We start from the raw sequence: 15,794 nt of genomic DNA, 5'->3' as shown, positions 1-15,794 counted from the left end.
AACACAAATACAACCTGTGGCATTCATTCGCCTGCCTGAGTTTCGGTTAAACGAGAGTTCTATTTACATTTTGCGCTCGAACGCATTTCATCTTTATCTTTTATGGCAAGCCGAATGGAATCGAGGGGATGAGCATCTAAATTTTAAATTGAAAATTGATTTTCCCCCATGCTCGGCTCGAGTGTTCGCAATTCCTTGCTGTTTGTCTAGCATTTGATTTTTTCCATCTAACTGCCCGCGTTGGTCAGTTTTTTTGCGATTGATTCCGTCTTTGGCCCGCGGTCAGATGGAAGGGAATTCTATGAGAGATGCCGAATTCGAGGGGTTGGGGATTGGGACCATTTGCCAACATAAGTGCGCCTCAGTGACTTTCGATTCCATATTCAAGGATTGCCCATTCTGATTGATTTTTTCTGGTATCGTAAATATGGAAAATGCAAGGGAAATGGTATCCTCTATTTGGGCGACCTTTGCTTAGAAACAGATTGGATTTCTTATCTGATTTCGGATGGGAATACGAGTGTTTTTATATTCATATCAGAACCAATAACAAAAGTGTTCTGTTCACTTTTTGATGTTTTACTTAAGCAACTATCCGTTTGGCAAACTGAATTTAACATATTTTAAAAAGACATGGGTTTTATGATTTTCAAGATAGTATTTTGTATTATTAATGGTTTAAATTGGAGTGTAAAATATCATTGGCCCATTAAGTATAGATTAACTTGAATGAAACGATGAAGCATATAGTTTTGTATCCACTTAACTTATTTTACCTAGCTGTGAGTTATTAATTTATCTCTTATTTTCTATTTTTGTTCATTACAGTTTGTAGGCATTCCTTCAGTCTCTCCCCGAGGTAAGTCGACTTTTTCCAACCCCCTTGGCAAATTCTTCGAGTGAGCTTATTGATTTTCTCTGGGTCTTATCTAAGTTTGCTGTAACAGTTAGCGGGTAAATTTGAAATATTATTAAGACAAATATACAGGGAGTGAAGGAACTTTGGGACTTTGGCTCATGGAAGGCGGTTATAAGCCTATGAAAACGTTTTTATTAGATCCCTGCACGCGCCCCAAAAGAAAAGTGAGGGAAAAGCGAGGGGGTCGCCGACAGTTTCGCGTGTGTTTGCACTTTTCCGGCCGGTTTTCCAGCTTTTCCTTTGGGGGGTTGTTGGTATTGTGTTAAAGAAATTGATAGCCGGCGACAAATCATACCTTGAGAGGAGGTCGAAGAACTGGGGCTGCACTCGGTGTATATTGGTGTTTTTGGGGTGGCTTGTGGCTCCACGGATTATTTGGGCCGTAATGTGGTGTTCCTGCGTTGTTGTTGCACAATTTGCCGGCCTGCTAATAAAATTTGATAAGCCAAAGTGGAGCAGAGCGCCGAGAGAGAAACGAGACGAGTCAAATAAAATGTTTACCCGCTGCACGCAAATTGGGGATAAATTTTATGTAATGCAGGGGGAGTGACACCCAGACTATCAGACATCCATCCACCCCAGATTCACCCTGGCACTGCCCCCCAAAAACACCCGGCAATTGCAAAGTTAATTTGCGCATAAAAATGTTGCCAGGGGAGTCATCTCTGGCCTCCTTCGAGGATTAGCCATAAAAGTGGTCTCGCAGTTTCATTTTTTTTTTTTTTTTGTAGCCCGGCCCTTTGATTTATGCCAATGTGTTTTGATTTGCGCCATTTCATTCTATTCTATTTGATGATACCCTGGCCATTACCATTTTCGGTTTGATGCATGCGAAATGCATTTTTGATGACAGTTAATGGAGTTTTTACTGTCTCCCAACGTGGACTTTATGTGGCAGTGGGAGTATTTTTGGGGGACTCGGTAAATTTCCATTCCCTTCGCTGACTTGGCACATTTTTTGATGTTGGTTTTTGGTTTTTGGGCGCAGTGCAAATGATTCCGGGGCTGGTTGGTTTTATCGGGGGATTGGGAATGGGATTGGAGGCCAGACAGGCCAACTTTCGAAACGTTTTTATACGGTCTGGATGGTTTATACGGATTTCTTACATTTATGGGTGTATAAAATATACAAATTTGCGAGCTAACAACGTTGTTAGGGTCCTCGTGTTTTCCCTTAAAGGCCTGAAATTTACAGGGCAAAATATGCAGAATGAAAATTAAAAAGTGGAATGGAGTAACATTTAAACTCTTCTTTTTTTCTAGTAATTTAAGTGGACTTTACACTTTAAATTGGTTCAAACAAAGGCTTATATCTTAAATTATTATTTATTAAAACACCTAAGCCTATTATGTTAATTTGAACATTTTCAAACTACGTTCATATTTATTTTTCCAATTAAACATTACAATCACATTCAACCATAAGCCAGAATTCCATATGCACATAGCAGAGATTTGCCTCCATTAGGCGATCCTTCCTATTGCCTCTTTTGGGCTTACTGGCCGAGTCAAATGTAAAGTCATGCCAAATATTTGCGCACACAAGGCGACAAAGTCAGGGCCGAAAAGCAAAAAGGACATCGTGTGGGCAAACACACTTACACACCCACACACGAATCGACACACGCCCAACCACCCAACCACCCACTCACGCATCTGCATAGCAAACAAAAAGGAAAGTCAGCAAGGGGAGTGGGGTGGGTGAAGATGGGGCACAAGGACACTTAAATGCTGCTCAAAATTGGATTTGGGGCAGCCTAGAGAAGTCCCCCCACCCCCACCAACAGACAAATGCTGATAAACATTTTTATAGTTAGGCTCGAGTTTGCCACAAGTCATGGCTCATCCTTTGCGCCCTGAAAGGATATTTGCCTTCGCCGCCTGATTCCCCAGCTGCACATTAAAGCCCAGCAAAGGAGCTGGCGCGGTAGAGGTCCTTGAAGGCTGTGTCGCTGTTTATGCTTATTTAAAAAAGTGGCGTCGCCTCCCAGTTTTGATTTGATAAAGCACAAGAAAAGTAAAGAGCAGCAAACGATAAGGAGGCTCAGGGGAACATAAGATATCCCATACTCGGATACCCTTTCAAAGTCTTAGAAAATATACAAATATATCCCAGAGTATTCAGTGCTAAACTCAAATCTCTAAGGTAAAAGTTATATACTTTAAATGACTTGGGCGATATATTAAGACTTACTGGGGAACTAAATATATCATAAATCTTTCAAACAAAAAATGTTGAATAAATATCTTTTAAATAAGTTATAGATTTTTGTATAATCAAACGAAAAGGTAAGCGACAACCAGGTAGAGTAGTAAAAGGGATGGACGTATGTGGTGGAAAACAAAGGACACGCACAGTGGAGTGAGTAGGTGAGCCGGCTGATAAAAAATCGTTTATGCAAGTCACATACGCACGAAGCTTTTAATAATAAAAACAACGAGCTTCTGTAATACGAAAACAAAGTAAGCAACCAAGCGTGCGTGTGAATGTCTTGATGCCACGGAAATTGTGGTGCGAAGGAGGATTCACTGCATCCAAAGAATGTTCAACTCATTGCCCAAAAAGAAATCAATGCCGTATCCTCAAGTTGTTTAGCCTATACATACATTTAATTTGTGAACATTTTCTAGGACTTTTGGTTGAAGAAGTTCTATTTTAAGCGTAAATTCGCATTTATTGGCAGTACAGGTTTAACAAATGATGAAAGTGCATGAAAACAAATAAGCAAATGAGTAATATTAATCAAGAAAATGATTAAGTATAAAAAAATGCGTATAAAATACGTTCGATCGATGATGTGGTATGCCAATAATTTAAATAAATCTTTGACTAATAAATAAAAATATCCACCAGATACGAGCATCTGATCCAATCAGCATCCAATCAGGAAAATATTATTCTAAATAGTTCCTTCAGCTGAACGGATGCACTGCAACTGGAACCGCAGAGGACAACATCCGCATAGATCTGATGCTCGCGACTGTATGTGAGGTTCTTGATGGAGGTGAATTTTGGCTGAACAACACGCTGGAAGAGGTCCTCCTTGCGCTGGGCGTAGCAGAGCTCGCCGCACGGGCACCTGGGAGCCTCACAAATTAGGTCGATGAGCACAGCGGGCACAGAGCCTGCTGGCAAAGGAAGCTTATGTTTATCCACAGCCCGAGCTGCCAGAAGCCACAGAGGTTGCGGCGAGTTGGATGCCGCCTTTTGCTGAGACATCTGCTGCGCGGCATCTGCATTGAATTCCTTGAAGCAATTGCCCCACACATCCAACAGGTCGATCCGTAGATCCTCGACGGCAGAGGGCAGGGACTCCAGTTTGTTGCTGCACACGTATAGTTTTCGCAGTGCGTGCAACCGGCGAATGGCGAAGGGCAACCGACTCAGCAGGTTGTTGTTGAGGTTTAGCGATACTAGGGCCTCGAACTTAACCAGCGGAGGAGGGAAATAGGTCAGCCCGTTGCCCGAGAGATCCAGCTCGCCGAGCGACTGACTCAGCTTAGTGCCCCTCAGCCAGCACCAGTCATTCTGCTCACCCAGCAAGTTGCTGCCCAAGTGCAACGAGGTGAGAGCAAGGCGACCCAGCTCCGCGGGAATCTAAAAGACAGAATAAAGCATTAGTCAGTGGGCTACGATGATAACTTATTGGTCAATCCACCTTGGTCAGCTTGTTACCGCTGACATCCAGCTTTGTGAGGTTGCGCAGGGTGCATATTTCGAAGCTCAGCTTCACCAGCTGGCTGTTGTTGATGGTCAGCGACTTGAGGGTGCGCGGAAATCCCTTGATGGGATACTCGCTGCGCTTGCTGATTACCATGCGCACCTGGGGCTGTGCCTTCTGCGGAATTGCCGTGGCGGCGGCGATGTTCAGTCTCAGATTGATGGCGTCCTTGCCATCCATGCCCAGCTTGAGGGTCTGCAGGAATCCCTTCAGCTGGATGGGATCGCACTTGATCAGCAGGTTATCTGGCGGCTGTAGAAAACCAATGGTGGCCTTCCCATCCAGCACAAACTTGGTGTGCACAGCGTGTATATTATCCTTCACCTTGTACCGATTCCCAGTCTTATTTTGCCCGCTGAAAAGCACCATTTCCAGCTCCTTCTTGGTATTCCCATTTGCATCTTTGGCGCTCTGCTTGTAGCCAATGGCCAGTGTGGATTTCACGGCACGCGGCGTCTTGTTCGCCTGGGTGCTGCGATTCACCACCTGAACCTCGCACAAAATTTTCATGGCGAGGCAGTGTTTGGAGAATAAACAAAAAAAAACCCGCTAAATAAAACAAAACATTTGTGTTGGTCTGAAGAGTTGCCACCTTGTGTTTAGGACAGCTGTTGATATCGCGCTGCTATGCGATAGTTGGGGGTGGACCGCATACCGATGATTAATGTCTTGGGTTTTTGGAACTAGTTTCAAAGTGCAGCATAAAAAGCTCTTGAAAAAAATCAAACGGCGCAGGACAAGTTACCAAACCAAAACAAGCCACGGCACTCGCTTAAAAACTCCCATTTGAATACCGGAAAATGCTATTTCGCAAGGCACGCCGTCACTTTCTGCCGTTCTACATGTTCAATGGATTCTTGTGACAGCGCAACGAACGATATCAGCGTTTGCGTTACAACAGCTCCAACATTGGTCATTCGAGGTCCGAGCTTACTGTAAGTAATGGGTGCACCATATGGAGAAATACAGTGGCCATTCAATAAACTCAAATCTGCAAAATGCAAATGCACTGCTTAGATATTTTGAAATATTTAAAGTAAAGTTGTTAAGTGTTATTTCTGATTTTCTTTTTTGCCAAAATGTCTCTGCAGCACAACAGCTTGTTGGACAGCTATGCGAACAGCAATGTGATAATAAACATTGACAACTGCGCGCTCTACAGCACCAATGTAAGACTCGAAATTAATTTAAATTTTATAACCCATTCAAATAATAACGATCTTTTTTCTTTCCGCCGATCTGGCAACGCGCAGCGGCCAGCTGATCGAAAGTCGATAACGGGCGGATCGCACGATCGACAGCGACGACGCCGCCAGCGGTTTTTAGTCATTTTTCGGTTTTTCTGCGCAACGGTCGCTTTCGGCTTGGCAATCGCCTGCGTCATCTACACGCTCCACACAATGGGCTGGATTTTTGCTGTGCTCGTCGCACTGGTGGCTCTGCTGCTGACGAAACCCGGCTGGCGATGGTTCTACATAGCGGGTGCCACCGCTAGTCGCGATCTGACGTGAGTGCTGATGTTGGTGTTGGTATTTTGGCGGAGGGGGCGAGGTCACACTGTACCCAAGACAGTCCAGTGATAATTTTACAATACCGCCCCCGTGCGGTTTCCATTTCAATACACAATATACAATATCTGTGGGGCTTTTCTTTTGTGAATCGATTGAGAACATCAGCGAACTGAAAAATCAGCCGACTGCGAGCTTCACTTCGTCCACGAAACCGAGAAGACACAGGGAAAAAACTCGTTTTCCATCTATTTGGGTCGCCAGCTGCAGCATTCATTTCCAGTTGTCGGTTGGGAAAAGCGTAAAAGAGAAAACTTCACGGGGAAATGATCCATTCACCATTGTGACGAATGGTCAACGCAAATTATTAGTTTTTGCCATTCGATTACGGTCAGTTTATTGACTTCTTCAGGTTCAAGGTCGCCCAGCCCAAAAAAAAAAAAAAAACGAGAAACCAAAACAAAACTCGCTTTTATTTACCATTGACTTCGTACGATCGTCGCCCAGCGAAACCCTCCGCGCATACTAATCAATCCGAATCCGATCGAGTGCGTCAGGCGGAAGACCACTGGCACACTAACCGATCTGTTCTTGAAAACGTACGCCAGGCAGCCAAAAGCTAGGGTAATTATCATGTCGGAAGTGTCGCCTCAGTCACGGAATTTTCTGTTATCCAGGGTTGCCAGGGCGGCCTACGTTTCGAAATTTTTGCAAAAAGATAGTTTTCTGAATATTTAACCAGTTGAATTCCATTATTTTGCAATTTCTCTAATGAAACCCTTTCTTATATGAAGAATGTCTTAAGTGTTGCATATTTGCTCATCTCTTGGGAAGAAATATATAATATACAAAAATATTTAAAACAACAGGTTTTAAATTAGTATTAGTATGATTCCCTTTTTTATGGAGGCAGTGGAAGTTTTTCGATTCCAGGGTAGCCACGGCCATGTTCGAACTATTCCATTTGTAGGCCGAGCAGTAAACGAACGACAAGCTTGTCAAAATGATGTATATATCATCAGTATACTTTGTGTCTGACTTTACCTTACGATAATTAAAAAAGCGGAAGTGTCGCCCTCTGACTTGTGTATGTATTCCGAAGAGCTGATGGCGACGGCTATAGTTATTGCTTTTCAGCACAGGTATTTTAGTTATATCTGCTTTTACAGCAAGAAAAAACCTCTAACTAAACACCTTATCTAATTTAAGTAAAATTCTCTCACTTCATTTTAACTAAGTACTTCAAGATTCAATTTAAGTTAAAATAGATATCTTCTAGCCTTCAAAAACATTCCAAAGTCGTTTAATAACATGCTATATAATTTACATTTTTACAATTTTGACCCGAAAACTATAGTTATAGCCATTAAAACACCAAGTATTCTCAGCAGAAGAAGGCAGCGTTTAAATTGCTCGGCTGTTTTCGCTTAATGAGTCAAACTCAGCAGATCAAGTTCCAAGCCAAGGCCAACACTGGTTTCCAATTTACCCACCTCGTCCATATGCCCATTCGTACTTCCATACTTCGCGCTCACCACAGATTCTTGAGATCAACCTCAAGTCTGGCCGGTCAGCCTTGGCCACGTATCGAAGTTTTGCTCGGCCAACAAGCAAGTTGACTTATCTCACAGCAAACATGTGCAGCAACTCCAAAAATACCCAAACAAAGCACTCGATGGGGGTCATAAGGCCCGATTAAACCGCTATAAATACGCGGCTAATGTGCGTTAAGCGTTAAGCTAAGTTAACTAGCTGTAGCTGGCAATCTTATCGACACTTCACTGCCTCGTTGGCGGTGCAAAGTACGCACGGGTGCAAAGCGAATTCAAATTGAGATCGTCGCTGTGGTCGAGTCCCAAGTCGAGTGCAAGTATTGTTCCCCTTTCTAATACAGGGCCCATCGAACTGTTGTATTTGGATTAGTTTTACCTCACACTTTTCGCTATCGTATCAAATCTCTGTTGATCTTAAGTGCTTGGAAACGCTTTTCAGACCGTAACATCAGTTTTGCTAGAACTTGAAGTGGGAACGGTTGTGGACTTTAGCTATTATCCAAGAATTACACAGGCAGTTTCTTATAGTTTATATATTCAGATAAAACAGTATTAACTGTGTATGCTGTTCATATCTATATAGCAAACATACATCATTACAAATAAATCGAATTTCTTAACTCGTATTTGTTAATACAAGTACGATTACTGAACGTCAATGATATACATTATCTGCCTCTGTTCAGCTTGCAGGTTTATTTATTTTGTCGATAGCTTCCTCAATATTGATAAACATAGGTCAACCAGCTTATTGCTTAAGTATAATCCCTTAATCCTCAAAAGAGATAAGATACCATGATGTGTAAGAGTTCTGTTTCAGTGATTATACGATTGACAATGAATATACATCTGTCAGTTGCAGTTAAGTGTAGCTGTAGGTAGGGCTTTTTGCCGGAAAATTCAAAAGCCCTTGAAACTGGCAGAGTAAATATGATTTTTCGCAACCTTTCCGTGAACTTTGCAGTACTCAGCTCAAAATTAGCAGCGTCATTAAGTTGTGGCTCGCTTGGGTTAGTTCGGACTTGGTTACCACGTTCGGATTGGATTGCAGCCACTTCAGGCGGGTTTATCTATGGGTTTATCGCATCACGGCTGTTGCGCTTGTCGAGCTTCGATTTCTGTGGGCTATTTATACAGACCCCAACCACTAACCATAAAACACACGCGATTGATGGGGAAGATAATGCCGGCACGGCTACTACCCTCGCTCGACTAGCAGCAGCTAATCAAACACTTTCCCTCCAAAACCGAGTAACATATCAATATCCGTTGAACTTGCAAGTGGTTTGTGGATTTCCCATTACACAGAAGATAAATATTAATAACGTTGTCTGGGTTGTTTTCAAAAATAGTGTTTAGTCACCATTGTCATATAGAACTTTCTTCTTTGCACTAACTTAGTATATGATTCGTGCAACATTCATCGTTTTTTTACTGATTTATATATATCCAAATGAATTTAACTAATAAAATCTAAACTTCAATTCCTTAACAGAGCTCTCTGGGCCTATATCAAGCTGCTGAGGTACACGAAGCGCCATGAGCGGCTCAACTACACGGTGGCGGACGTCTTCGAGCGGAATGTTCGTGCCCATCCGGATAAGGTGGCCGTGGTCAGTGAGACGCAGCGCTGGACCTTCCGGCAGGTGAACGAGCACGCCAACAAAGTGGCTAACGTGCTGCAGGCTCAGGGCTACAAAAAGGGCGATGTGGTGGCCCTGTTGCTGGAGAACCGCGCCGAGTACGTCGCCACCTGGCTGGGTCTCTCCAAGATCGGTGTGATAACTCCGCTGATCAACACTAATCTCCGCGGTCCCTCCCTGCTGCACAGCATCACGGTGGCCCACTGCACGGCTCTCATTTACGGCGAGGACTTCCTGGAAGCTGTTACCGAGGTGGCCAAGGATCTGCCTGCCAACCTCACGCTCTTCCAGTTCAACAACGAGAACAACAACAGCCAGACGGAGAAGAACATACCGCAGGCCAAGAACCTGAACGCTCTGCTGAGCACCGCCAGCTACGAGAAGCCTAACAAGTCGAATGTGAACCACCACGACAAACTGGTCTACATCTACACCTCCGGCACCACAGGATTGCCGAAGGCAGCGGTTATCTCTCACTCCCGGTGCGTCTATCATCTTTTCTGAACTAAGTTCAAATGAAAACTTATAAACTAATTTTTGCTTTAGCTATCTGTTTATCGCCGCTGGCATCCACTACACCATGGGCTTCCAGGAGGAGGACATCTTCTACACGCCCTTGCCTTTGTACCACACGGCTGGAGGCATTATGTGCATGGGTCAGTCGGTGCTCTTTGGCTCCACGGTCTCCATTCGCAAGAAGTTCTCGGCATCCAACTATTTCGCCGACTGCGCCAAGTACAATGCAACAGTAAGTGGGATTTATGACCTAACTAAATCGCTCTCTAATTCGGCTTTTGTGACTTCCAGATTGGTCAGTACATCGGTGAGATGGCCCGCTACATTCTAGCTACGAAACCATCGGAATACGACCAGAAACACCGAGTGCGTCTAGTCTTTGGAAACGGACTGCGACCGCAGATTTGGCCACAGTTTGTGCAGCGCTTCAACATCGCCAAAGTGGGCGAGTTCTATGGCGCCACCGAGGGCAATGCTAACATCATGAACCATGACAACACGGTGGGCGCCATCGGCTTTGTGTCGCGCATCCTGCCCAAGATCTACCCAATTTCGATCATTCGTGCCGATCCGGACACTGGAGAGCCCATCAGGGACAGCAATGGCCTATGCCAGCTGTGCGCTCCCAACGAGCCAGGCGTATTCATCGGCAAGATCGTCAAGGGAAATCCCTCTCGCGAATTCCTTGGCTACGTTGACGAAAAGGCCTCCGCCAAGAAGATTGTCAAGGATGTGTTCAAGCACGGCGATATGGCTTTCCTCTCCGGAGATTTGCTGGTCGCCGACGAGAAGGGCTATCTGTACTTCAAGGATCGCACCGGTGACACCTTCCGCTGGAAGGGCGAGAACGTGTCCACCAGCGAGGTGGAGGCGCAGGTCAGCAATGTAGCCGGTTACAAGGATACCGTGGTTTACGGCGTAACTATTCCGCACACCGAGGGAAGGGCCGGCATGGCCGCCATCTACGATCCTGAGCGAGAGTTGGACCTCGACGTCTTTGCCGCTAGTTTGGCCAAGGTGCTGCCCGCCTATGCTCGTCCCCAGATCATTCGATTGCTCACCAAGGTGGACCTCACTGGAACCTTCAAGCTGCGCAAGGTAGACCTGCAGAAGGAGGGCTACGATCCGAACGCTATCAAGGACTCACTGTACTACCAGACTTCTAAGGGGCGTTACGAGCTGCTCACGCCCCAGGTTTACGACCAGGTCCAACGCAACGAAATCCGCTTCTAAGAGCTGCGATACAGTTGTGTCTGAGCCTTGCCTTTTGCCCAATATGCTGTTAATTAGTTTGTAAGACTAAGTCTAGGAGAGGAAAAACGGGGGAAATCGGCACCAGAGATCATTCAGCCTAGGAGAGATTCATCCGAAGCGCATTTCCATGTCAGCATTGCACTTTTGTATATCGTAAGCATATACTATACGTATTGTAAACGTAGTTGTATCTGCATTTGTGTAGATGATAGCCCCCTATACGCATTTTAATTGTTTTTAGCATGCTAAAGAACCTTGTTAAGTGCAATTTCAGCTATTGTTTAGTCAGTTTTAGTGGCATTTACACTTCCATTCTCGCTGCGTTTGCCTGTACATATGAGAAGCTCTGATGTTTTTGTAACAAATAAAGTTTATTCCTTCACCACGGTTCGTATTTAAATGTTCAGCTTATCGTGCCGCAGAATGACACCATTCCACCTGCATACAAATGATTATGTGCGCTTCGCTCGACTCTCCGATCTTTAGAAATGCACAGAGATATACTCATACTCAGATATACACTCATGCCGTGAGTATTCAATTAACCAAACTTGAACCTCGTCGACGTTCAAGTGCAAGCAAAAGCATGAAATTAACGATAATGCTTAATAGAATTATATAATCTGTGAGTCAGCTAACGACAATAACGCTTCATAGAAGATGCGCCCTTAATTTAATTATGGGTTAACTTTGTTTTCTATGATCTTCGACAAGCTGATAATACAACTACCTACTGCTTACTCGTTCATTATCACACGATTAGTGATATTCACTTAATTGACAGCAATTAATAGGTAATTATATTCTAGCAGTACCTTTTTTTAACCAGTGCTATTATTTGTAGCACCATTCAACCGGAAAATGGTTCGGATATTGTTAATATTTTAATAGAATAATGTAACACAGTCTTTCATAAAGCAAAACCAAATAAAGTTGTCAAACTAAAACCAATTTTTTAAGGAACTAAATGATTGCTTCAGTTTTTTTGGACTACAAATTAAGAGAACTTCATGCTTACTAATTCTGGAATAAATTATGTATATTTTATTGGTGTATTACGATCAGAAAACTGTATCTTTAGGAAAACTGATGCTAATACCAAATCCATATGGAACTTCGTAATGAAAAATTCAAACAGTTTGGAGGGCGGGCAGGCGCAAAAGCTCAATCCCACGTAGATCCTAAATATGGCCAAGTGGGTGACTCTTCCGGGTGACTGGCAGATCGGCGGGAAGCAGCACCTAGTCGGGAACCGTTATCAGTGGCGGCAATAACAAGCGAGGCTTCAACTCGCTTCCAGTGCAAAGAAGATTATTGCAGTTGCATTGGCGGATTCGATCCGCCCAGTTGTCCACGTGTGAGTGCGGATGATTGTGCACTAGATCGATTTCATTCAAAGTGTGAGGTGTTTACCTCGAGTCCAGAAAGTCAAGTCCGAACGCAAACGATGACGGGAACAGCGGCTGTGCTGCTCAGCATTACGATTCCCACCAAGGCGGAGGAGGAGCGCCTGAAGAAGGTGTACGTCCAGGTGGTCAATGGAGAGGTGGCCACGTCCATGGGCACCGCCAGCAGAACCTCGACCATTGAGAGCTTGTCGACCATTCGGATTGGGGAATCCCCGGAGCTAAAGAGCCACAAAGTACCGAATACCCCGCTGCCGAAGATTCAAATTCAGACGTCGCACGATCAGCTGCTCGACATCCCACTGGACACGGACCAGGAGCAGGTGGTGCGCCAGATCCTGCAGAAATTTCACATTCCCAATGCCGTCTGGCTGCCCAGCCTGGACGGGAATGCCTACCACATCAGCTTCTCCATGGACTTTGACGAGCACTACGAGAATCTCTACGAGGCTCTGCAGGAGTTCGGCATCGGCGATCGGGAGGGCTCTTCGATATCCGTGGTCAGCTGCCTGGCGCACAGATCCTACGCTCAGCGCGAGGATACGGAGGAGCAGGAAGACCAGCCCTCCACCACAGAGTAAGTCCGATTAAAATGGAAAGTTTCAAGCTACTACATTATTCAGGATACATCTTCTCCAGAAACATCAATGCCCAGAAGCAGGGAATCTGGGATCGATTCATGAACTCGGTGCGCTCCCGCTTGAATGTGGCCCAGATCGTGAGGGATGTGCGCCAGGATGCGGCTATCACCTTCGACTTTTGCATACTCCTCGTATCGGCGGCGTAAGAAGTGACTTTGAATATAATTGCTATAGAAGACCTGTGATAACACCTGTGATTCCCTTCCAGAGTTCTGGCGAGCTTTGGCCTGGTGGAGAATAGCACGATTTTCCTCGCCTCCAGCATGCTCATTTCCCCGCTCATGGGTCCCATAATCGCGGCCATATTTGGAACAGTGATCCAGGATCGATCGCTACGCAGGCTGGGCATGCTGAACGAGCTGATTGGCATACTGACCGCCACGCTGGTGGGCTTCCTCTTCGGCCTGGTTGTGTGCACCACGGATCGCAAGTACGGAATTGGCGAGGGGCTGACGGAGGAGATGCTATCCCGCTGCGATCTGCACTCCCTGGTCGTTGGGGTATTCACGGCCATTCCGTCGGGAGCAGCGGCGGCCATCGGCATCCTGGGCGGTAACATTGGCTCCCTGGTTGGCGTGGCCATATCGGCCTCGTTGCTGCCACCGGCGGTGAACTCCGGTCTGCTGTGGGCAGTGGCCTGCATCTACAAGATCTTCGAGAATGACGATTCCATCTACGTGGATGTGATCAAATCGCGTCGCTACTCGGACAACCAGGCCAAGGAACTGGCCGTGCTCGGCGGCATCAGCATGTGCCTAACTCTGTCCAACGTGCTGTGCGTCTATCTCATGGGCATCCTGGTGCTGAAAGTCAAGGAGATCGCACCGGTGATTGGGCGCAAAAACCGGCAGTTCTGGAAGCACGACATAAAGCTGGCGCGTCATGGAAAAGTGGAAACAGAGTCGGATATTCTTAACGAGCTAATAGCCAACCTGGCCACCGAAGACAAGCAAGCGCTGGGCTCCATCAACCGTCAGTTTCTGCGCCACCTGGACGAGTCAAACTACCAGCACACTTGGTCGCCGCTCAGCAACCGACACAGTTTCTCAATGCCTCAACCGCCTGGAGCCGGCATCTCCACCATCCACCGGCTGGAACAATTGTATGCGACGAGAATTGGGAGTAGTCTAGCACCAGTGGAACGCCGCCAACGCCACAGTGTAGTGAGCAGGCCATCGCAAAGGAGCCACGAGGTCACCGTCCAGTTGAGTCCTCCACAACCCGTAAGTAGCTCACAGTTCTGCACATCCCAAAGGCTGATTACCTGTATTCCAGCGTCCACGTTTCGCGAGCATGCCATCACAAGTGAAGGAAGGAAAGGACGAGCCAGCGAGGGAAGCAGCCATTGAAGTGGCCAGATCCAAAAGATTTACAGTCACACCAGCTCGAGTGGACGAGCAGCCCTAGAATGTTGTCAAGTCCATTTGGGTTTCCACTCTCACAGATTACGTATAATATTTAAATAATGTTAGTGTCAATTTTGTAAAGTTAATTAGTTGTTATACTCCAGCAGGGGGTATGCCCATACAAAATCTGTGATAGTGCTAACCTGCAATGGCGTCCATAGCATAGTTAAGCGTACGTGTGTAATGTGCATCTTTGTGTAACAATTTCCAATAAAAACTACAAGTCTATTCCACTGGGTCCCTGGCGATCCGCTTTCACCTGGGCGCGACCACGTTTCAGTTGGAGGCGTTCGCGGGCCGCTCGCTCCTGGCGCCGGCGTAGCTTCTCCAGCGTCTCCTCGCTGGGCGGCGCAGCTTCCACCGCCTCCTGGGAGCGAATGATGGTGCGCAGCTTCTCCAGCGCATCGGCCAGGTTCATTTGCTGGGAGCGCGTGAGGTCGCTCTTGATGTAGAAGTAGCCATCCTTGGTGATCCGGTTTGCCAGCACCTTGAGCAGCTTCTGGCGCGTCTGCTCGGGTATCCAGTCCGCCTGTGACACCTTGAAGCGCACATCGACCTTGGTATTCACGGTGTTCACGTGCTGGCCACCGGGTCCGGAGCTCCGGCTGTAGGTGATCTCCAGTCTGTCCATGGGAATGAAGCCGCTGAACTTGTCGCTGCCGCTGGGCTGGAAGATGTATGTATCAATGGCTGAGTACCCTGGAGCCACTGCATCCACTTACCGGCGGGGGCGGCGTGTAGATCTGCAATCGCGCGCTGGGATAGATCTTGTCCAGGGATAAATCGCTCTTGTAGGACAGCTGGCGACCGAGGAGGGCGCTGGTGCCACCGGAGGAGCTGCTCTGGCGCAGGACTCTGATGAAGGCACTCGTGATTTTATTCATTTTATGCAGATATTCGACGACTTTAGCGAAATTAAATGTTACGAGAACAACGGTTGTGGAACAGCTGTTCGTGGTGAGTTAAGTGCAGTGTGGCCAAACACTTTTTTCTAATGCTGTGTTAGGGCACAGTATGAAAGCGCATAAGGTAAGCCTTTTGGTTTAAGTGCGCGCTAAGACGAGCTTCCGAAGTTTCAAACCAGCTTTAAAACAAAACAAGAAAAAAAACAAGGCTGCTTCAAATTGTATCTTTTTAAATATTAAACTTTCAAACAAAAATTTGTAGTTTCAATAAAACGGTATATATAAAAAGAAAAAATACATTTCGAAATGAAAGGTAAGCTG

General features: G+C 45.9%; 4 protein-coding genes across 5 annotated transcripts; 2 read left to right on the top strand and 2 right to left on the bottom strand.

Annotated features, from left to right (window-relative positions):
• Positions 1-3,553: 3,553 nt before the first annotated feature.
• On the bottom strand, positions 3,554-5,233 carry LOC6527147 (leucine-rich repeat protein 1). The gene is made up of 2 exons (XM_002088205.4): positions 4,579-5,233; positions 3,554-4,517 (listed from the first exon to the last, which is right to left on the bottom strand). Exons 1-2 carry the CDS (start codon positions 5,149-5,151, stop codon positions 3,804-3,806), a joined length of 1,287 nt encoding a protein of 428 aa, XP_002088241.1. The 5' UTR covers positions 5,152-5,233; the 3' UTR covers positions 3,554-3,803.
• A 287-nt stretch (positions 5,234-5,520) lies between these two features.
• On the top strand, positions 5,521-11,500 carry LOC6527146 (long-chain fatty acid transport protein 4). Its single transcript, XM_015197695.3, has 6 exons — positions 5,521-5,576; positions 5,733-5,810; positions 5,895-6,148; positions 9,198-9,827; positions 9,892-10,093; positions 10,153-11,500. The coding sequence occupies exons 3-6, from the start codon at positions 6,042-6,044 to the stop codon at positions 11,092-11,094; spliced, it is 1,881 nt and encodes a 626-aa protein (XP_015053181.1). The 5' UTR covers positions 5,521-5,576; positions 5,733-5,810; positions 5,895-6,041; the 3' UTR covers positions 11,095-11,500.
• Positions 11,501-12,222: 722 nt separating this feature from the next.
• On the top strand, positions 12,223-14,796 carry LOC6527145. 2 transcript variants are annotated; one of them, XM_002088203.4, is made up of 4 exons: positions 12,223-13,098; positions 13,161-13,304; positions 13,371-14,385; positions 14,438-14,796. In XM_002088203.4, exons 1-4 carry the CDS (start codon positions 12,563-12,565, stop codon positions 14,567-14,569), a joined length of 1,827 nt encoding a protein of 608 aa, XP_002088239.1. In that variant the 5' UTR covers positions 12,223-12,562; the 3' UTR covers positions 14,570-14,796. The 2 variants fall into 2 exon arrangements, with proteins under 2 accessions (XP_002088239.1, XP_039226766.1); XM_039370832.1 differs by lacking the exon at positions 12,223-13,098 and having other exon boundaries at positions 13,164-13,311.
• Positions 14,734-15,554, bottom strand: LOC6527144 (peptidyl-tRNA hydrolase ICT1, mitochondrial). The gene is made up of 2 exons (XM_002088202.4): positions 15,291-15,554; positions 14,734-15,235 (listed from the first exon to the last, which is right to left on the bottom strand). Exons 1-2 carry the CDS (start codon positions 15,450-15,452, stop codon positions 14,786-14,788), a joined length of 612 nt encoding a protein of 203 aa, XP_002088238.1. The 5' UTR covers positions 15,453-15,554; the 3' UTR covers positions 14,734-14,785.
• Positions 15,555-15,794: the final 240 nt, after the last annotated feature.

Source organism: Drosophila yakuba, chromosome 2L, assembly GCF_016746365.2.
Source record: "Drosophila yakuba strain Tai18E2 chromosome 2L, Prin_Dyak_Tai18E2_2.1, whole genome shotgun sequence".
NCBI classification, from domain to species: Eukaryota; Metazoa; Arthropoda; class Insecta; order Diptera; family Drosophilidae; genus Drosophila; species Drosophila yakuba.
The sequence above is the reverse complement of the archived record's forward strand: the minus strand, read 5'-3'. Positions and strand labels throughout refer to the sequence as shown.